The following is a 21,984-nucleotide window of genomic DNA, read 5'->3' as shown; positions in this document are numbered from 1 at the left end:
CCAGATTAACTTTCCTTAAGAATCACTCCATTAGGATGGAGAATTCTCTAGTGAAACCCTTGAGTCTCCTTTCCTTTCACAACTTCCTTCCTAATCAAAAATGTCCTTAACGTCAGGAATGTCTCTTCTGCCCGTTCCCTTCTCTCACGAACCGCACCCCTCGGACCCCAGCTCCCAAAGATTCCATTTCTCTTTCAAGACGACTCTGGCCCACAGTCAGACCAACCGTCAAGGGTTACGACCCCGCCCAGCGAGTGCCAGAACTTGTGGGCGGGAGGACGGCCTCAAGCGCCCCGGAAGTCACCACCCCTCAGGCGGGCGGAGGCCCCCGGGCCTCGCGGCTTCGGATTGGCCGGAAGGTGGTGATGATGCGTTGCGCGCAGGGCCTGGCCCCGCCCCCACGCCCCTGCGCGCGGCAAGCGTGAGGCGGGGCGGAGTGGGTGGCCCCTGGCGGCCATTACCCGGAACAATCCCCGGCCTCGGGTCAGGTGACCCTCGGCGGGGCTTGCGGGAGGGAGGGGGCGGGAAGAGGGCGTGAGGAGGGAAGGGAAGGGAGGGGAGGAGAGAGGAGAAGGGCGGAGTAAGAGGGAGGGGAAGGGGGCGGGGTGGGAGCGGGTCACGTGATTCGGTATGGAGGCGGTGGCGGCGCCCGGGAGGAGCCGCCGGGGCAGAAGCCGCACTTGTTAGTGTTGGGGGAGGTGGGGACCGGGGGACGCCGACACCGTCAGTCAGGGACGCCTAGGAGAAGGCGGGAGGGGGGGGTGGGGGCAAGAGCGGGCTCCGACCCCCGGCCGAGGGGATGAAGGGAGCATGGGCGCCAAGGAGTCACGGATCGGATTCCTCAGCTACGAGGAGGCGCTGAGGAGAGGTGAGGGGGGGAGGGGTCTGGGCGAGCTGCCGGGGAGGCCGGCGACGGGCCGCCCGGAGGGTGGGTGACCGGGGAAGGGGAGGGGAGCTTGAGGGCGTGGGGCGCCTGAGGCGGAAGGGAAAGGAGGCCACGATGGGGATTTTTGCCGGGGAGCAGGGTCGGGTGGGAGCAGGGTTTGGGGATTAGGATCGTGTGGACGGGGGCGAAGCTTTCCCAGTGAGAGGGGTGTCAGGCGCTGACAGGGCGCTGACCGTGCTCTCTGGTGGCGTTGTTCTCCTGGATGTGTCCAGGGAAGTCCTCCTCCCCTTTTTCCTTGGGTGGCACCAGCACTTTGCAGCCCCCACCCCCTTTCCTTTACTGCCATTTTCTCGTATCACCCGTTCATAAATCCTCCAGCAACATCCTAACCTCGTACCTAACAGCCCTGGCTGGAAGGCAGGGAGAAGGCGGCTGCAATGCTCTCTGTTCGCTTGCAGAAGCCCCTTCCAGTTGTGTGCTGTCTCTTCCGTTTCCAAGGGCTTTTTGCCAGTCTCTTGGGGGGCTGTCACCACCCACTACCTGCCACCCCCTCACCCTTTGAGCGGCTGACTTTGATGAGAACGACCTGAAATTGAGTTGTGTTTGAGGTGAGATTAGACTGGACAGCTGGTGTTGCCACAAGACCTTGTCTTCGGTTTCATCGCCTCAGACGTTGGTCAGAACCTTTCATTGCACTTGATCCCCAGTTCGCCTCCCCTCCCTCCCCATAAAATGGCATTCGGAAATCCAGCATTCTGATACTGTGTTATAGCTCCCTTTAGAGACCGGCCTTCTTGCTGCCAGTTCTAGCCTGCTGCTTATTGGCTCTGATGCACAGTGTGTTGTTAACAGCCCCAACCCCCTACCACTTAATCTGATACCACTGTCCATGATCACTAAAGCACACGCTAACTGGAAGTGTCTATTGCTCAGTTTATGGCCGGAATGTGACTTAATTTTTCATGACTGGGATTTGAGAGAGAGAGAGTGTGTGTGTGTGTGTGTGCGCGCTTGTGCTTGTATTTCTTGGTGAAAAGTAAAAAAAAAAACAACACACCATTAAGCAGCTTAGGTGTTAGGCATTTATTGTTAACAGGTTTCTAAGTCAAGAAACCAGCCATGCTGCAGGTGATGGTATTAGTAGCTGAAAAGAACTACATTACAAGAGGGGCATTCAGTATGAGAATTTAGTAGCGAACTCTTATTCGTATGTTGGAAGGAAAGGGGTGAGTTCATTGGGCCATCACCTGAAATTACATAAGAATTTTGATGTATCCTTGTGAAATGACCAGAGTAGCAAAAATATGCCTTTTAGGTCTTTTTTCACCCTGTGGAACAGTATACTGATTGTTCTTATGGGCAATCTTGCTTGAACTTTTTTCCTTGCTTCAATATGAGAAATATTCCAAATTCTTGATGTGTTTCCAGCTCTAGTAGGCTAGTCATTTCCGGGATGCTGTTGAGCCTGACAGGTCTGGCCTCAATTAGGCAATGGCTTACATGGCATGAAAGAGGACTTCAGTCAAACTGATTTACAGCTTCAAGGTTTAGAGTTGTTTAAGTTTGAGGGTGATTTAGCTGACATTAAGGAATTCTGAAATTAAGCTTTTATCTAACTCTAGCCACATATAAAGTAAGATTCTACCTTTGTAAATATAAAGGAAATTAACAGTTGGTGTATTTTAAACTGATTTGACTGAAGGTCTTTGTTCAGTTTGTTAGGAAGTTGTCTGCTTGTTGAATTTTAAAACCTATCTTTGAAGAGGTAGCAAAATATTTGTTAAAATCTTACTTGTTTGAATGAATTTATGTTTTATCATTTTTGCTGCAGAGGAAGATTAAGGCAAGAAAGAGAAGCAAGTTGATAAAACAACATTTCTAAATGTAAACCAGGAGCTTTTTAAAAAAACAACCTTTTATTTTGTATTGTGGTATAGCCAATTAGCAATGTTGTGATAGCTACAGGTGAACAGGGAAAAGACTCAGCCATACATGTGCCTATATCCATTCTCCCCCAAACTCCCCTCCCATCTAGGCTGCCACTGTATAACATTGAGAAGAGATGAGCTTTTTAGATAAATAAAAATAAAGTGGGTAGTTCTTTTGAATGTGATACTGTTTGTTAAATGTCAGACTTTGATATAGAATTTTTTTAGTAAGGTTGTAGAAGGAATTTATAAAGCTTTTGATAGAGCTAGAAAATAGTTTGAGAACTTTTTTGAGGCATGTAAATAATCTAAATAGGTACTAAAACTTACATCTATTAGTCTTAGCTGCTTGCTTATATTGTATAAGGTGAATGGGGAGGGTGATAGGACAAATACACAATGTGTGTTATATGAATCATTGTACAAGTAAAAAGCTATCTTGACAGACTATTGAAATACCTACTTGCTTGGCTTTACTTAAAAGTAGCGAGCCCTAAATAATGCCTAACCATAATTAAGTTGTATTAAAAAAAGTCAAGTATGTATTGCCACCTTCAAATATGGAGTTACTGGCTGTTTATCTTGCTGAATGGGGCCTTGGAAATGCAGTGTTATGTTAATGACAGATAACACCTACTGGACCTAAGTGAAAGGGCAGTCTAGTGACTTCTTGTTTACATTTCATAAGCTCTCGAAATTAGAAGATTGCTTTTGGATACTATTTTAGCTACACTGTGTATCAGCTTAATAAAAATTAATAGTTTCCTTGAAGTATACCTTAACCTTTTTTTTTTTCAAAGGAGATGTATTAGTGGTAACTTTTATTTTTGGCTTGTATCTCTATCTTTCTTAAATAGAACACAAGCTTTCCCTTGAAGGCTTGACTCTAGTTAAATTGCATATATTATCTAAAGTATAATATACTTACTATACTTTATGGATAGTGAAAATTTTAGCAGATAAGTTCTGCATCTCTTTACTTCAGTTCTTTATTGCATCCTAAGTTTGTGGCCGTGTATTCCTAAAAATGTATTCTAAATGCTTGGAGCATAGCATTAAAAAAAAACCAAACAAATGGAAGGAGTTGCAGTTTAGAGCATTTCAGAACTCAGAATATCTTCTCCAGTTTTTTAATTCTTTTTTCATGCTCCTCCTTTCCTTGCATCATTCTGGAAATAGAATTATAAGGCTTTTTTTTTTTTTTTAAGTAAGAATTGGCTGAATTAAAATTGTCCTTAGTTTTTAAATTGTGGTAATACAATACAGTGGGTAAATTTCTTCCAATCCTTTTCTTTGAGTAGAATTTGGCAGTTACATTAGACTAAGCAGCTAGGATATGTCAGGAAATTTTGTTGTAGATTCACATTTTGAAGTGTCTCTTTACTCATACATTCAGCAAATTTTTACTGAGCATTGGCTACTTAGACATTGAAGGAACAGAGATGACTGAGACCCCCTCTCTTATAACCTGGGTCAATGCTCTCCACTGAAATATACAGTATATACTTCAAAGTGTATGTAGGACTATCCATGGGAGGTGGGAATAAAATATTAGGAATTCTATTTTAAGGTTCTTTTTTTATGTTTATTTGATAATGGGCATAATAACTTCTAAATGTTTTACGAATTAAATTTATAAATAACACACAATATATTAAGTGCTACAGTACTATAGAAGGGAGTACTGTGGGAGTGCAGAGTGTGTGGGAGTATTTGGTGACCTGGAAGTGCCCTGCCACCATACTCATTTCATAGTATGTGCTCAATAATTGTTTGTTAAAGAATTTAGCACTTAAAGGTCATTGTGTTTGCTAGTGGAATGATTAAGCATGTAATAGTTGAAGATTGCAGAACTTCTCATTTTTCTTACCCACCAACCCTAATGTGCTCTAAGATGTTGACTATTCAAGATTTTATCCTGCATGTTTTATAGTACTAATATTAAATTTTCATTAGTATTACACTAACCCTGATGATGATGTTAGCTGCTTTAGTGTAACATATCATTGTGTAAATGGAAATTGAATTTCACAGTTGGTACTTTCTGGGATGCACTATTCTCTTTTATTAAGACACTAATTTGCCTTCATTGAAATTTGCTAAATTTACCAGTGAACTCTCTAGCATTAGTGTGGAATGGTAGGTCTAGCCTGTTGCAAGTATGCCTCACCAACTGTTATTACATGTAAAGGAGAAAAACAGAGCAGTTTTTTAAAAAAATTTATTTATTTGGCTGTACCGGGTCTTCGTTGCAGTGTGTGTGCTCTAGGTCAGTATGTGGGCTCTCGATCCCTGACCAGGGACTGAACCTACCTACCTGCATTGGGGGGCTTTCCTGGTGGCTCAGATGCTAAAGAATCCGCCTGCAAGGTTGGAGACCTGGGTTCAATCCCTGGGTTGGGAAGATCCTTGGAGGAGGGCGTGGCAACCTACTCCCATATTCTTGCCTGGAGAATCCCCTTGGACAGGAGCCTGGTGGGCTACAGTCCATGGGGTCGCACCCCTGCATTGGGAGCATGGAGTGTTAGCCACTGGATTTTAGTCCCCTAAGTAGTTACAAAGATACTGTTCTTCATAATCTCCAGTTTGACACTCCATATGGAGTGTCAGTGACAAAGAGGAGATAAATACACCAGTGAACCCTGGATTTGGGGGGGATGAGCAGAATGAGGTGACATCACTTGACCATTAACGGCCTCGCCATTTACCAAACTGGACAGCTGTTGTTTGTTTTTTCTTGTTCATTGTTTGCCTTTGTGCTCGGTTAGTGAAACTTCACAGTGACAGCATTCAGGGTTGCCTTCCAGAAAGATGTGTAAGTTCCTTAGAGTTGGGAATATTGTGACTAGCCTATAGCCAGGTGTTTTCCCAAGAGACAGGAAAGGTTTTTGGCCCTTGATTTTATGATAGGTCACTGGAAGAGTTAGGAACGTGATTATTTTTGTTGTTGTGGCTGTAGAAGATCTGTTTTTGGAGTACTAGAGTTTAATGCTGAGAGTTTAAACTGCATTGTTAGCCAGCTGCAGAGGTGGAGAGATTTTTATTTATGGATTAAAAGTTGGTGGTTTGATAGTGGTACTGAGAAGGCTAAGATACGACTGACTTCTTTTTAATTATATCTTACATTTAAAAAAATTACATTGGAGTATAGTTGATTTATAATGTTGTGTTAGTTTCCAGTGAACAGCAAAGCGATTGAGTATTCATGTATACATATATCTATTCTTTTTCAGATTCCTATCCCATTTAGGTTATTACAAAAAATTGAGTAGAGTCGTCTGTGCTGTACAGTGGATCTTTGTTGATGACAGTTCTTTCCATACCGTTTCCAGAAAGCATGGCTTCTCTTTTCAGGGCTTGTTTATGCTTCTGTTTTTACCTTTTGGGCTTCATGATATTTGTGTTTAAATTGGGCCACCCACTCAGCCTCTTTCCTTTCTTCTACTAAGAAAGAACTCTTGGAGGTTGGAGGTAGATAGTTGATTACTGATCCCAAAACCTGACAAAACCAGCTTTATGGTATTTACTGATAGTCAGAGGCCTTCTGTTAGAAGATCCATCTATTCAAAGATGAAGGCCTTCCCTTGTCACTCATTTTTATTAGAAATTTAATATAAGGCTCTCTTTATTTTAGAGAAATCCTGTGTTTATCACTATCTTGTGAACAAGGTTCAGGAAAATTGATGGTGGTTGGAGTCCTTGATGCTGGACTGCGCTAGGAGCAAAACTGTGAGGTGTTATAGAGGAAGTTCTTCTGTTTCATTTCTATAAAGTTAGATTGTGTTAACATCTTACCCCTTGCAGAAAAAAGCTTTTAAGGTGTGCTGTGGTGTCTTGCCTTTTCCTAATAACTTGTAAAAGAGTCTAGAGAGATTGCATCGTGCGAAGGACTCTTCTATCAAGCTAGGCCTCTCCTAGTCTTCCATGTGACAGTAAATGGCACCGCTATTCCAACACAATTCCTAAAGCCCAAAATTGAGAGAGATCCTCACTTCCTGTCTTTCACCATCTGACCTATCCTCTTATCCCCAGTTTGAGTCTGTTGCCTATTGTGTTATCTAGTCCAGTCTGTCAACTTATGCGCATCCTCACTGCCACTACTCAGCTGCCATCATCTCTTGCTAGTTTCCCATAGTTTCCTAGTTTTACATTGCAGCCAGTGTAATCATAAAATTCAGATGGGATCCTGTCATCCCTTTGCTGTCAACCTGTTTTCCTCTCAGCCTAGAAAGACTGTTTACAAATTTTCCCACATCTGGCTCATTCTTCATACCTGAAGTCCCAGCTCGGATTGCCTCAGATCGGCCTTCTCATATCATCTTACATGAAGAGGTCTTCTGTCAGTGTTGGGCTGTTCTGCATAGTTCATAACTTGTGATTGTTATATTAATTGTCAGTCATGGTACTGCATTCCCAGTAGTACCAAGATAGATTCAGTACCTAGTGTATTTTGTACTCAGCAAATATTGCCTGATTGGGTGAATATATAAATGATGGAGAGAAGATTTGGAGAACCACATAATGTTTGTGGAGGGTAAAGAGTGAAGCGCTGACAGGGATGAGTATACTGAACAATATAGCCATCCCAGAATTTCTTTTCCTTTCATCAATTTCTTTTCCTTTGAAAAAAATTGCTAAAGATTTTGAATTGTAGTTAAAAACATGGGATCCTTAAAACTAATACATAATTTTGTGTGTTTAGTTCAGGTATTTAATCTAATAATGTACATTCCTGAGTAGTCATTGAGGGACTAGAATGGCAGTCAGTATTGTGTTTATGAACGCTTAAGAATGTCTTTTACTAATATATAGTATTTAGTAATTTTGTTCATGAAGTGATTTTTTGGAAAGAGATTTATTTCCAATTTATTTTTATACCTTGATATCCGTATACTTTTCATCCATAGTGACAAGTATCATTCTATTGCTGGATGTGAGGTTAGAGTTGGAAACTTACGTGCTTCAAGTGTTGTACAGAGTTACTTTGGAAGCTGAGAATAAAATTCACATCAACATATAGAGTGTTCTCATTAGTTGTAAATAATCCAAATGATTTTAAACTAAATTTTATGAATAGCTTTAAAAAACAAATCTAACCTTATTTTTCTTATACTCCATGGCTAATGCCTTTCTTTCTCTTAGTCTTTTGGTTTTAATCTTTATCACAATGATATACGCACATAATTTAAAATCAAATGATTTTACAGGGCTTGTTATGGAAACAATAGTACTGTTATTCCCTCTCCCAGTTTTCATCTAGCCAGTTTTCCTCTAGCCATCAGCCAGTACTTTGAACACTTTATTAATTTGGTCCTTATGTCTTGAAATAATATGACGAGGACTTGGATTTTTTTTTTAACACTGCTACCACTCCCCAACACACACATATGTGCTCCTGTCCTCCCGTTTTCTCTTGTTAGTATGTGTATGTTTTAATTTTGTTTAGAGATAGTTGTTAACTGTTTATATATTAGGCCTTTGTAAGTGCTCTTCTCAGCTAAGCTATTTAATATACTATGAATAGGATTACTTCCCTTTCCTGTACACTTTATTTCCTCTTAAATATTTCCTTATTAATTGCTTTTATTTGTGTAGGTTTCTATTTACTTTAATTCAGCCCCCAGAGTTGCCACCAAATGTTAAATCTATTCCATATGTTAATATACCTCAGATGTTCACTCAGTTCACCATATTAGGAAAAAACATTTCCTGGAGCCTTCTGGCCTGCTCCAGTCTATACCTTTTGCCCTTGTGATTAAAGCCTAGCTGCTGTCCTGGAGATTTCCTTTGTTGTCCTGTGTTGGATCCTCTTGTCTGTATATCTCTTTTCCTCTTTTTTGGTTTACTCTTCCATTTTGGTGAGGCCACACCGCACGGATTGTGGGTCTTAGTTCCCCAACCAGGGATTGAACCCATGCCCCTCTGCAGTCAAGGCTTGGAGTCTTAACCTCTGGACTGCCAGGGAAGGCCCTAAGCTGGTGCTGTCCTTAAAGTTATTTTTATTTATCTAGTCTTTAGTATCCGAGAAGCCTTCTTGTTTTGATCAACTAATTATCTTGAAGTTCCTATTGAATAATCCTAACACTTAATCTCCAGTCATGTGGGTCTTAATTTAAGGCTCAGGGAAGGTTCATTGCAGTGATCAGTTAGAGAGAGACTGGGGTGGAAGGAAGACATTGCTCTAGAATGCAGTTTTCATGATCATATATGGTTCAGTGGTAAAGAACCCACCTGCTAATAAGGAGACATAAGAGATACGAGTTCAATCCCTGGGTCAGGAAGATTCCCCTGGAGAAGGAAATGGCAACCCACTCTAGTATTCTTGCCTGGGAGATCCCATGGACAGAGGAACCTGACAGACCACAGTCCAAGCAATTGCAGAATCAGACACAACTTAGTGACTGATCAACGACAACATACCACTACTACTACGGTATAAAACTCCACGAGGGTGGGGACATGTATGTCTTACTCACTGCTGTATCCCTCGCCCTTACACAGGGCCTATCATATATTAGCTACTCAGTATACATTTGTCATTTTTTTGTTTTTAAGAATTACTTATTTATATATTTTTGATTGCTCTGGGTCTTCATTGCTGTGCTGGGCTTTCTCTAGTTGTGATGAGCAGGAGCTGCTCTTCATTGTGGTACACGAGCTTCTCATCGCGGTGGCTTCTCTTGTTGGGGAGCACAGGCTCTAGGTGCACAGACTTCAGTAGTTGCAGCACTTGGGCTCAGTAGTTGCGGCACATGGGCTTAGTTGCTCTGCGGCATGTGGAATCTTCCTGGAGGGGGATTTGAACCCATGTGCCCTGCATTGGCAGGCGGATTCTTATCCACTGTACAACCAGGGAAGTCCTCAATGCCTATTTGTTGAATGAGTGAATTGCATATCAAAACAATCTTTTCTAAAAACTAGATTGAATTTTTAGAGGAAGCTTGGTTTGGATATATGTGTGTGTGTGCCCGGAGGCCTAAAACTCATGTTTTCATATCTATAGTATATATGTATTTAAATGCACCTTTTACTTTTGAAAAATGGTTAGTTGTATTAGGCATGTTATTATGTCATTTTTGGCTCTGCTTTAAAGTTGGTTTTGGAATCTGTTGGTGAGCAGCTGTGGCGGGAAACTGTGATGGGTTTAGAACAGTTGTTTGATTAATAAATCTGGTTTAGAGATTCTTTAGTTTATGTAAGCATCTATAAATGAAGTCTTTCACTGTGTGGAATTTTATAGATCAGAAGTTATTCATTTTGTCAGATGTTGACTCAACCTCTTTATAGCTGATTATGGAAGGACAAATTGCCTATTCTTTATAAGCTTAGAGGTGTAGTAAGGAGCAATTACCTAATGGTGATGCATTTTATATTGTTATATCACTGATACCGTCTTAGAGATTCAAATAGAAGTTGACAGGTGATTGCCAAGCAGATATATTTAAATTACAAAGAAATAAGACATCATCTGAATGAACACTTGGCAGTGAATAACATCTCATAGAAAAATGTTCCATTTTGATTGGAGCATATTTCTTATTTCAGTCGAGTGTAAAACTAAATGCAACCTCTTTTTCTACAAATCTGCTTTCATAATGCATATCTCTGTGATTTACCCATGGGCCCAGGCCAGAAACCTAGTCATCAATTGAGACTCTTCCTTTATTTCCTCTGTTCATATTTTATCAGTCACAGTGTCCCTTTGGTGCTGCCTTCTTACTGTCTTCTGTTCCTTTTCCACCTTTAAAGTCGTTGCCTTAGAAAAGACCTTCATCTGTCTCCTGGACTATTAATCACATACCCTTCCAGTCCATTATTTATTTTTCCACCAGGATAGTCTTTCTGAAATTCTCAACTGCCTTGCAGTGGAAGGCACCTGTACCCTCTGGTTTAAAGCCAGCCTAGCACAGCAAGCACATGTGGTTTCTGTGCTCTGGTCCTGGCCTGAATGCTCTTTGCCTTTGAGAATGCTGCTTCCCAGATGTGGGAGTGCCTTCCTATCACTTACATATAGTTAAGTGCACAAGTCTGACTGTACAGCTTGACGAAATCTTAGATGTGTACCCAAGTAACCACCATGTAAAATCTAGAAAAAGAACATTTCCCACACCCCACTAGGCTCCTTCCTGCCCTCTCCCAGTTGATACTACCCCTCAGAGGTAACCAGTGTTTTGACTTCTGTCACTGTAGATTAGTTTTGCCTATTTTTGAGTCTCGTGTAAATAGGATCATGTAATAATGGCTTTTTTTGTGCACAGTGAACTCATTTTTTAAAAAGTTGAGTGTAGACTCATTTTTAAGGCCAAATTTTAAGCCCTTTCTCTGAAGTAAATTCTTGAGAAGATTACTAGTGTCTTGAAATTAGGGTCAGTGTGTATTGTTTTTATTTCTAGAAGCTGACATAGAGGCTGGCATGAATTGATGGGCATCTTTCTTCCTGCACTATCTACCTCATCAGATCCTCATCCCTCAAAACTAAACTCAGGCATCAGGTCCTCTCAGAAGCCTTCCCTGATGCTGCTCCTACTTTCTTTCCTGCTGTAATACCCTTTTATTGTAGTAGTTATTCCACTGCATCACAGCTACTGGTTTATTTGTCACCTCTAACTTACGTTGAGTTCTGAAATTCTTGAGAATGAGAACTCTGCAATCTAGAAGGTACCTGGCAGAGCTTATATTAAAATGTTCACAGAATGAATGGCCCAGCTTAGTGCCTTTTGAGTTATGAAGAAAGCAGATAGAATGAAGCTAATAGTAATAATCTGGTAAATTGTGTTTTTACAGGATAAATTATGGTTGTTTCATGACATTTATGCAAATATTTAAATGCTCCAGGAATATAAATATTTAAAATTGAGTTACAAACTGGCTCTAAACTAAAATTATCGGAATCCATGAAGCACTTCATAGAAAATATGAAGGAAAACAAACACAACCTTATGTGCAAGGACTAGTAGATTTCTAATTTTGTTATAATTAGCACCTTTGATTAAGGTTGAGTGCCCACTTTTTGCAGATGAGCAAAAAGTTTTATTGGTTCTGAGATACTCATGTTTCTCATAAGCTGTAAAGACTAGTATGAATAGATACAAGAGAAAAGTCATGTCAGAAGTCCATGTAATTTTTAGAAATGTTTTCCATGTGGTTTACACAATTTGATATTACTCCTACTTTAAAAATTTTAACTTCTCCATAATAAGCATTATAGGGGCTAATTGGTTGGTTCTCCTCATTTCAAATTTCTGTCATTTGCCTGGGTGACGTTTTCTCTACTTTCATCTATTTTAGTAATTTTATATTGTATGAAGTGTTGGACAAGCGTGATGAGGTTGGAGTATGAATGGTTTCATCTCATTCACCTTATCTTTTTGGACTTCTAGATTTGCCTAAATCTTCCTGTCTTCTCTGGAACATTACTGAACTATCCAGAGCTTACTACCCTTGAATTCCTGTGACTCTTAATTTGTATCCTTATTATTTTATTATTTTTACATATGTATGGTGGTGTTTTATGTGTATTAATTCAATCTTCCTGCTAGAGTGCAAGTTTCTTGAGGAGGAATCTTTTTTCAAAAAAAGTCGCTTTGCACAGATAGATGTTCAGCATTTCTTGGGTGATCTGGTGGCTAAGACAGTAAAGAATCTGCCTGCAATGTGGGAGACCTAGGTTTGATCCCTGGGTTGGGAAGATCCCCTGGAGGAGGGCATGGCAGCCCACTCCAGTATTCTTGCCTGGATAATCCCCATGGACAGAGGAGCCTGGCAGGTCGCACAGTCCATGGGGTCGCAAAGAGTCAGACACGACTGTGACTGAGCACATAGCACAGGAGAACCAGATGGTTACAGTCATTGGTGTCTTTATATGATTATGATGTGTTGTACTTTATATAAAATCAGTAGTTATTTTTTAGTTTTGTTTTAAGATACATGCTTGACCCTCTATGTTCTGTGGGTTTTGTGTCTGCTGATAAGGAGGACTGACTGTATTCATTGTACTGCTCCATTTAACGTAAAGGACTTGAGCATCTGTGGATTTTGGTATTCTGGAACCAGTTCCCCACAGATACCAAGGGACGACTGTACCTTTTAAATTTCATTTCCGTGTTTTCATCTGAATGTTTAAATAACATGTGGCTCATACCTCAAACTTTGTAGGAATGTAACTGAAGGTTACAGTTATAGGTTCAAGAGAACTGCACTGCATAGCAGTTCTGTATGTATTAGAAGAATTTATTAGAAGACAGGCACTTGTAGGTGGCACTGGGATTTAGAAGACTTTTGCTCATCTTACATATTTGTGTCAGTTTGAGGATTGGAAAATGCATGCAGTATATCTACTTCTCTCTGGTGCCTTTGTGATCCTGACAGGGTAAGCTAAGCTGAAAGGATAGGCTTGTCTGTTTATCTTAGTATCCTGAGTCCCTATACCTGGAATGATAGATATTTATGCATTTCCCTATGCAAGTGAAAACACTGCAAGTGGATTTTTCAGCCTTTCAAAGCTTTCACATTTATTAAGTCCTTCACAATTATTTCCTGATAGTTAAAAAGGAAAACTGATTTAATGGTTGCACGTCTGTAAAACCCTTTCTAAACTCTCTGTGTGTGTATTCCTAATGTTAACAAATAAAATAAATATACTTTTCTCATACATATGAGAGAAAGCAAAATTGTACTTAATTATGATGCTGATTGTAATAGAAATATATATAGCTTTATGACTAGTATTTTCAACTATGTCTTAACCTTGTAAGGAACTTCTGAAATGTTTCATCTTCACAAACGCAGGTGTGTATGTCATTTTTTTTTTCTGACTTCAGTAATTTATTATTACTATAGTAAACTACTATAGTAAACTGTCTATAATATGAACTTTACTCTTTGAACCATTGAAAAGTGCATACTTCACTGCCATTAAGTGCATTTCATGATATTGTGCAACCATCACCAGTATCTATTTCAAGAACTTGTTCATTGTCCCAGATAGAAACTCTATAATTGTTAAATAGTAACCCCTCACATTTGCCACCCCCCAAGCCCTTAGTAACCTTTATTCTGCTTCTACTCTGAGTCTGTCTCTTCTAGATACCTCAGGCAGAATCTTGCAATATTTATCCTTTCATGTCTCATTTCACTTAGCATAATATTTTCAAGGTTAATCCATGTTTGTAACATGTAGCAGATTTCATTCCTTTTTATGGCTGGATAATACACATATACTACATTTTGTTTATCCATTCATCTGGACATTTGAATTGTTTTTACCTTTTGGTTATTGTGAATAATCCTTCTAGGAACATTGGTATACAAATATCTCTCCAAGACCCTGTTTCAGTTCTTTTGATATATACCTTGGAGTGTTGTCCAGTCGCTAAGTCATGTCCAACTCTTTGTGACCCCATGGACTGCAGCACACCAGGCTCCCCTGTCCTTCACTGTCTCCTGGAGTTTGCTTAGATTCATATCCATTGAGTCAGTGATGCTATCTAGTCATTTCATCTTCTGCCACCCTCTTCTCCTGCCCTCTGTCTTTCCTTGCATCAAGGTCTTTTCCAGTTGAGTCAGCTCTTTGCATCAGGTGGACAAAGTATTGGAGCTTCAGCTTCAGCATTAATCCTTCCAGTGAATAGTCAGGGTTGATTTCCTTTAGGGTTGACGGGTTTGATATCCTTGCTGTCCAGTGGATTCTCAAGAGTGGATTCTCCAGCACCGCAATTCGAAAGCATGTTTTTTGGTGCTCATCCTTCTTTATGGTCCAACTCTCACATCTCTACATGACCACTGGAAAAACCATAGCTTTGACTATACGGACTTTGTTTGCAAAGTGATATCTCTGCTTTTTAATATGCTGTCTAGGTTTGTCATAGCTTTCCTTCCAAGGAGCAAGCGTCTTAATTTCATGGCTGTAGCGCTGTCCACTCAATGTTAAACAGTTTGATGAACTGCCAAATTGTTTTCCAAAGTGGCTGCACTGTTTTACACTCCCACCAGGAGTGTATTCGAGATTGCAGTTTTTCCATAACCTTGTCTACACTTGTTATTTGTCTTTCTTTTTTCTTCTTTGTTTTTGATGTTTATTTTTTATTTGGCTGTGTGGGGTCTTAGTTGCAGCAGATGGGATCTTCGTTGTGGCCTGTGGCTCTGTTAGTTGTAGCACATGGAACTTTGTTCCCCAACCAGAGATCCGACCCGCATCCGCTGCATCGCAGGGCGGATTCTCCAGGGAAGTCCCTATTTGCCTTTCTTACTTTAGCCACCCTAGTGGATAGCAGTTTTGATTTGTATTTCCTTAATGGCTAGTGATGGTTGATCATCTTTTTCTGTGCTCTGTCATTTGTGTATTTTCTTTGCTTATTTTTGAAATGAGTTGTTTGCTTTGTTGTTGTTGTACAAGTTCTTTATATATTCTAGATATTAATCCCATATTGGATATATGATTTGCAAATATTTTCTCCCTTTGTGGGGGATGTTTTTCATGCTCTTGATAGTGTCTTTGGTGGTCAAAATTTTGATGATGTCAGGTATTTAGTTTTGTTTTTAAATGTTATAGTGTTATAGAGTGTGTAGAAGATAAAACTAAATCCGCAAAAAATTGAACCCACAGCTGTAGAAAGCCAGAGGAGAAAGAAGCCTACTTCCTATATCCAAAAGACCTCCGCAAATAATAGAATCCTTTGGACATAAGTAATATGCACAGGCTGTGGGTAAATTAAAAGCAAACAATATTCATAAAGGCAGTGCTGTCTGAAATGAAAGTTCTGGAGAGCCAACTTCATGATTAAATTCAGCCAGGCTGGAAAATTGGGATATTCATTGAGGAACATTGTAAAGATCAACCTCCATCATTGCAAGTCAGTTCAGTCGCTCAGTCGTTCCTGACTCTTTTCGACCGCATGGACTGCAGCACACCAGGCTTCCCTGTTCATCACCAACTCCTGGAGCTTCTGCAGACTCACGTCCTTTGAGTCGGTAATGCCATCCAACCATCTCATCCTCTGTCGTCCCCTTCTCCTCCTGCATTCAGTCTTTCCCAGCATCAGGGTCAGTTCTTCTCATCAAGTGGCCAAAGTGTTGATTTCCTTTAGGATTGACTGGTTTGATCTCCTTGCAGTCCAAGGGACTCTCAAGAGTCTTCTCCAACACCATAGTTCAAAAGCATTAATTCTTTGGCACTCAGCTTTCTTTATAGTCCACATCCATGGAAGTAGTCTCACATGACTACTGGAAAAACAATAGCTTTGACTAGATCCTTTGTTGGCAAACGTGCACAAATGATAATTGGTAGCCTCACAAGGAATGAGATGTGCCTTGTGTCTTTATCAATTCTAAGGAGGCCTAAAGCCTATGTGTTATATATGCTGCCAAAGTAGAGACCATTTTATTGTTAAGATGGTACTTAGTGATGCAAATAACGTTTATATGTCTTAAAATCTTATGTTTTTGTAGGCACTCTTTTAAAGAAAGTTTTGCCTTTTTTTTTTTAAACTTTCTACCTGGAAATAGATTCTCAAAAGTTATATCTTAATGGGCATATAGAGATTAATAGGTGAGTAATACTGGGTGATAAATACTTGCTGTAAGAGGTTTATTTTTAGCTATGTAACCTCACAGATGTAGTTCTTTGCCATATCAAAATTGTACTATAGCAGTGTTCTTTGTGTGATTTTATTAGAGGTTGTCAGCCATTCATATAATGATTCTTACTTCCAGAAGATTTTCTCTCTTGGCAGTGGCTTTTAAAACTTAATATATTGGAGAAAACTTCTTTTCTAGACTTAAGGCTGATATTCTATGTTAGTCTGAATATTTTTTCCCCAGGTTTTGACTGAATAGCTGACTTTAATCAATTGTTAATACTTTAATGTTGCAATTTAGTGCAATTACAGTAGAATAGAATACTCCAAGGAAGAAGTTAAATTTTCTTCATTTTAAAAAAGTTGAAAAAAATCAGAATATAATTGGCAAAAAAATTGATAGGAAAAATGCAGTGCATATTCTGACCTACTGTTTTTTGATTACATATATTGGGAGATATGGGTTATCCTTTATTTCCAAATTAATGTAGAAATTAGAAATTTGTTGGAAAAATAAAAAAAGACATGTCAAAATTAGTATTTACATTTTTCACCTTCTGCTGACATTTTGTGCTTAGAATTCACATCTCAATTTTGATTGTCATATTAGACTTATTTCTACAGCTTTCTGTCAGATTGCTTCTACCAGTGTTGATGGGATAAGGGTAATCATAACTCTAGCCTTATCCATAGAGTATACTCAGCTCTGCTACATTTAAAATAGGAAAAGGAAAAACAGTTTTAACCAGAGATAATTTAGTATATGTTATTTATACACTTTACGGGTTTGTGTATATATGTGTTTGATCCTAGAATGCAAATTCCAGCATTATGCTATATAATTTATGGTGCGTTATAGGTATTTCTTTTTTTTTTTAATTTTATTTTTTTTTTATTAGTTGGAGGCTAATTACTTCACAACATTTCAGTGGGTTTTGTCATACATTGATATGAATCAGCCATAGATTTACACGTATTCCCCATCCCGATCCCCCCTCCCACCTCCCTCTCCACCCGATTCCTCTGGGTCTTCCCAGTGCACCAGGCCTGAGCACTTGTCTCATGCATCCCACCTGGGCTGGTGATCTGTTTCACCGTAGATAGTATACATGCTGTACTTTAGAAATATCCCACCCTCACATTCTCCCACAGAGTTCAAAAGTCTGTTCTGTATTTCTGTGTCTCTTTTTCTGTTTTGCATATAGGGTTATCGTTACCATCTTTCTAAATTCCGTATATATGTGTTAGTATGCTGTAATGTTCTTTATCTTTCTGGCTTACTTCACTCTGTATAAGGGGCTCCAGTTTCATCCATCTCATTAGGACTGGTTCAAATGAATTCTTTTTAACGGCTGAATAGGTATTTCTTTAAATGCTCAATAATACTGTTCATGTAGTACACTATAACTTAAATTATCGGAATTTGTGTTTATTTTTTTGTAATAAAACAACTTATCAAGAGTAGTTTCAGGCTTCCTTCTTGTATAACTTAAAATATGGAGTGGACCTCTTTTCTTTTGTGAATTGTCATATTCCTTTTTAAATATGGATTAACTTCCAGTACTTTTTCTTTTGTGCTTCCAGTGTTGTGAAAGTAACTCTGAGGTTTCCTTAAAGGTGGTTGTTTTTTTTTTTGCACCTGTGTTGCTTCCTGTGGGACATCATCATTTTCAACACAATCACTGTCCTTTTTTACCTTTCACCACGTTCCTCTAAATGCATATCTAGTGTCTCTTAAAAATTAGTAATATCAATATTTCTATGGTCAGCTGTTACTTCTAAATCTCCATTTATGTTCATTTTGAATTTAGCATTATTTCTTCATTTATTTGCTACATTTTTTATCTTTGTTTATGAGTTCCCTCTTGATTATCCATTTTCATAAAATATGGATTTATTATGCAAGTACCTTTGCTCTCCACGTGAGAACTACATAACAGATGCTAAGTGACCAATTATAGACAGACTTTTAGAGAAGTGACATGATTTATCACTGATCATGATCTGCCTGTTTGCATAGAGATTTGTGCACTGAAGAGATAGCAGTGAAGTTTGGACTTTATGCAGTTATTTACAGTTAATATAATGTGATAACTGAAATTTAAGCTATGTTTTGGGGGGACTTGGGTTATTCAGCTCAACTGTAGTAACTGAAATTCATGCATGTGGTAACCATACAAAGCAAGGAATGCCTTTGTATTAGGAAGAATAACTAGTTTCTCTACAGTTCGTAAAATAAGTGCTTTGGTGAGGATTTGATTTCTCAAGAAGGGAATAAATGTGTCTGTGGTTTGTAGAATAAAAAGGACATGTGTGCTCAGGCACTCAGTTGTGTCTGACTCTTTTGAGACCCCATGGACTGTAGCCTGCCAGGCTCCTCTATCATTGTGATTCTCCCTACAAAAATAATGAAGTGGGTTGTCACTTCCTTCTCCAGCTGATTTTCCTGACCAGGGATCGAACCCGGGTGTCGTGCATTGTAGGTGGATTCTTTACCTACCGAGCCACTAGGGAAGCCAAAGGACATGAGGCTTACCTATATAACCTCAGTGTTTTCTTACACTTAAAAATTCTACGAGCTTACTGCTTTTAACATAGACAATGTATGATGTGCTTACATTCTATGGGTAGATTTTTAGATGCTTTTTGTTTCTTACCTACCTTGTGAAATTGAGTAACAAAGATAATGTTATTTCACCCCCAAAATTTAGTAATGATTATTTGTTTATATTGTTTATATTTAAAATAATTATGAACAGCTTGTGTCCACCAGTAGATTAGTAAAGTGAATTATATTCACACAATGAATATCATATGCTCATTAAAACTGATACTGTAGAAGAATATTTAATAACATGGAATGCTGTTCAAAATATGGTTCAGTGAGGAAAACAGTATAATGTGTGATCTCATTTTTGTAAAAATGGTATACATGTAAAGGAAAACAAATTTGAAGAATATATTGCAAAATATTAACAGATTATCACTGTGTTTGAAGTTGATGGTGTTTTTCTTGTCTCCTTGTATGTGTGTTTTTCAAAAAAGCTTAAGTTGTATTTTCTTATTACCAAAAAAAGAGGCAGTATCACGTTTTATGCCACTTCATAAATGATGTGTGTTTCTTTCATATTTAGCTGTAATAAGGAGCCCCATGTCTTTTGATATTCCAGTGGAATTAAAGTCCCTTTGGAGTTTTAAATATTTATTTGTTTTTGGCTGTGTTGGGTCTTAGTTGAGGCACGTGGATCTTCGTTGTCACGTGCAGGCTTCTGTCCAGTTGTGGTGTGTGGGCGCCAGAGCACAAGTGCTCTGTAGGTTGCAGCACCTCGGCTCCCTTGTTGGGGCTCATGGGCTCCCTTGTTGGGGCTCATGGGCTCAGCTGCCCCAGTGCAGGTGGGATCTTAGTCGCCCAACCGGAGATCAAACTTGCATCCCCTGAATTGGAAGGTGGATTCTCAGCCACTAGACCACCAGGGAAGTCCCCCATTGTAAATTTTCTGTGACTTTTTTTAAGATTAAATTTTCAGGTTAATGTATAAATACGTTTAGTGTGCTTTCTAGCCATTATGAACATGGAGTTGTGTTTTATGGAGCTTTCAACAGCTTTTATTAATTTATTCCCTTTACCATTTAACAACTTTTCAAAGTTTTTTGTGCTGCAGAACAATAGAGGCTATTTGCTGGTATCACAATTAAAAGTGTTTCTGTTGACAGAATATCAGGTTAAGAGCTTTAGGACTTATTGAAAAATATTCAGGTTTTTTCAATATAATTGAAGAAATTTTTCTAAAAAATGTAGTATATTTTCTTCAAAATCACAGTTAGGAGAATGATTTGATAGCTGCCTCTCCCATTAGCTTATAAAAAAGATGTTTTGAGTTTATCATTAAAGTAATCTAGATAAGTTCCTATTAAACATTTGAATACTACTTTGTTAATCTGAGTTATATAGAAAAGTTAAAGGTAAATTATTTTTAAAGTGTTCAAGTAGAAAAAATAAAGTTGAATAGTAAGAAATTACATTTCTTTCACAAATCTCTTCTGTGTGTAATTTGTAAGTTCCTTTTGCCTTTCCCCCCTTTTAAAACCTTTATAGTTTGTTAGATTTGACAAAAGCACTTAGATTTCTTATTGAAATGAATAATTGGATGATTAATTTTTTTTACTAAATGCCTATGTACTGTTCTAGGCTCTTTTGTGAGTGCTAGTTGTACCAAGATAAGACATGATATGACCTTCAGGGCCTTGTAATTCAAGTAAGATAAAGCATGGTCATGAAGGAGAGTTTGGGGGTGAAAGGAAGAGGACTGAAAGATGATGAGGTGACCAGGTGGCATTGTAAAAAGTAGGGTAGTATCTATTGAGAAGGAGGGAGCATTGTAAACAAAGGCAAACGGGATGTCGTCTTAACACCCAATAGCACTTTTGTCAAATGTGTTTAAAAATTAAAAAGCAACACGATAGCATTACTGAAAAACTGGAAAAGGGAGAGAATTTCACTGATGATCCTGTCACCGGACATAGCCAGTCATTTGCTTTTACTTTTTTTTTCCGATAAATGTTTTATATTATTTTGCATGTAACACATGCAGTTTTATATCTTCTAGTGTTTTCTGAGATGTCTATTTTTATTGGTGCCATACATGCATATAGCTCAAAGGGGTAAGTAATTTAAGATTTGTTGAATAATAAGCAGTTGCCTTATCTTCATATTTTCTCCTTCTCACAAGAGACTATATTCTAGGCATTATCTGTTGACTTCCTGACTTCTTAGCATGTGAATTTAGCTTTCTTCCCCTCCTTCCCCCTGAACTGCTTCCCCATTCACCTCTCCCTATTACTTCATCCTACCACTACAGTAATATGGTAATTTTGATTAGATATATATTCAGTGTTTACCTTAGGACCATGTACATATCATTCACAGTCAATGTTATGTAGTGAGCTATGATTTTTCTATCGCAATTTTTTTTTCTTAGTGATAATAAGGGTGGTTTTATTTGCATTTGTTTAGTGTTCCTAAGTAAGAATCACTAATTCAACCCTATACTCACCTCTCAAGATTATCAGATGTTATCAGTTTCTTCTAATGTTTTCCTGTAGCCTTGGAACTCAGCTCAAACTAGACTGGTTACTCTTTGAACCTAGTCCATAGTTAGGATCCTGGGAATTTCTTCTACCCTTATCCTGGGGCTTCTCCTGTACTAGATCTTTGTTACTTCTGTCAGGCGAGTGTATGCTGCTTGGTTCTTTGTCTTGTCACAACAAAGATTTGGAGTGATGGACATTAAAGCCCCCTCTCGGTGGGTCACAGCTCTTGGGTCTTGGACAGACCGTGTTATAGCTCTCAGGTCTCGAACATGTTATAGCTCTTAGAGAAATCAGTGTTACAGCTCTACTTTATTTAGAAGATAGCAGGAAAATCCATCTTTGAGGCATGAGGGCACGTGGATCCAAAGACGAGAAGAGAAGAGCACCCCATCGCGCAGGGGAGAGAGCGAGAGCGAGCGAGCGAGAGAGAGAGAGAGAGAGAGAGAGAGCGAGAGAGAGAGAGAGAGAGAGAGAGAGAGAGAGAGAGAGAGAGAGAGAGCGAGAG

General features: G+C 39.0%; 1 protein-coding gene across 3 annotated transcripts in view; it reads left to right on the top strand.

Annotated features, from left to right (window-relative positions):
- The first annotated feature begins 638 nt into the window (after positions 1 to 638).
- The window catches only part of USP32 (ubiquitin specific peptidase 32), a 205,480-nt gene continuing 184,134 nt past the window's right edge, over positions 639 to 21,984 (top strand). For 2 of the 3 annotated variants that reach the window (XM_043481820.1, XM_043481811.1), the window contains exon 1: positions 641 to 868. In XM_043481820.1, the coding sequence (XP_043337755.1) occupies positions 811 to 868 (58 nt within the window). In that variant the 5' untranslated portion in view covers positions 641 to 810. Of the gene's footprint in view, positions 869 to 21,984 lie in introns of all 3 variants that reach the window. The other variant, XM_043481830.1, reaches the window with a different exon arrangement.

The sequence above is a fragment of the Cervus canadensis genome, chromosome 1 (genome assembly GCF_019320065.1).
Source record: "Cervus canadensis isolate Bull #8, Minnesota chromosome 1, ASM1932006v1, whole genome shotgun sequence".
Lineage (NCBI taxonomy): Eukaryota > Metazoa > Chordata > Mammalia > Artiodactyla > Cervidae > Cervus > Cervus canadensis.
This window is presented reverse-complemented; position numbering and strand designations above follow the sequence as displayed.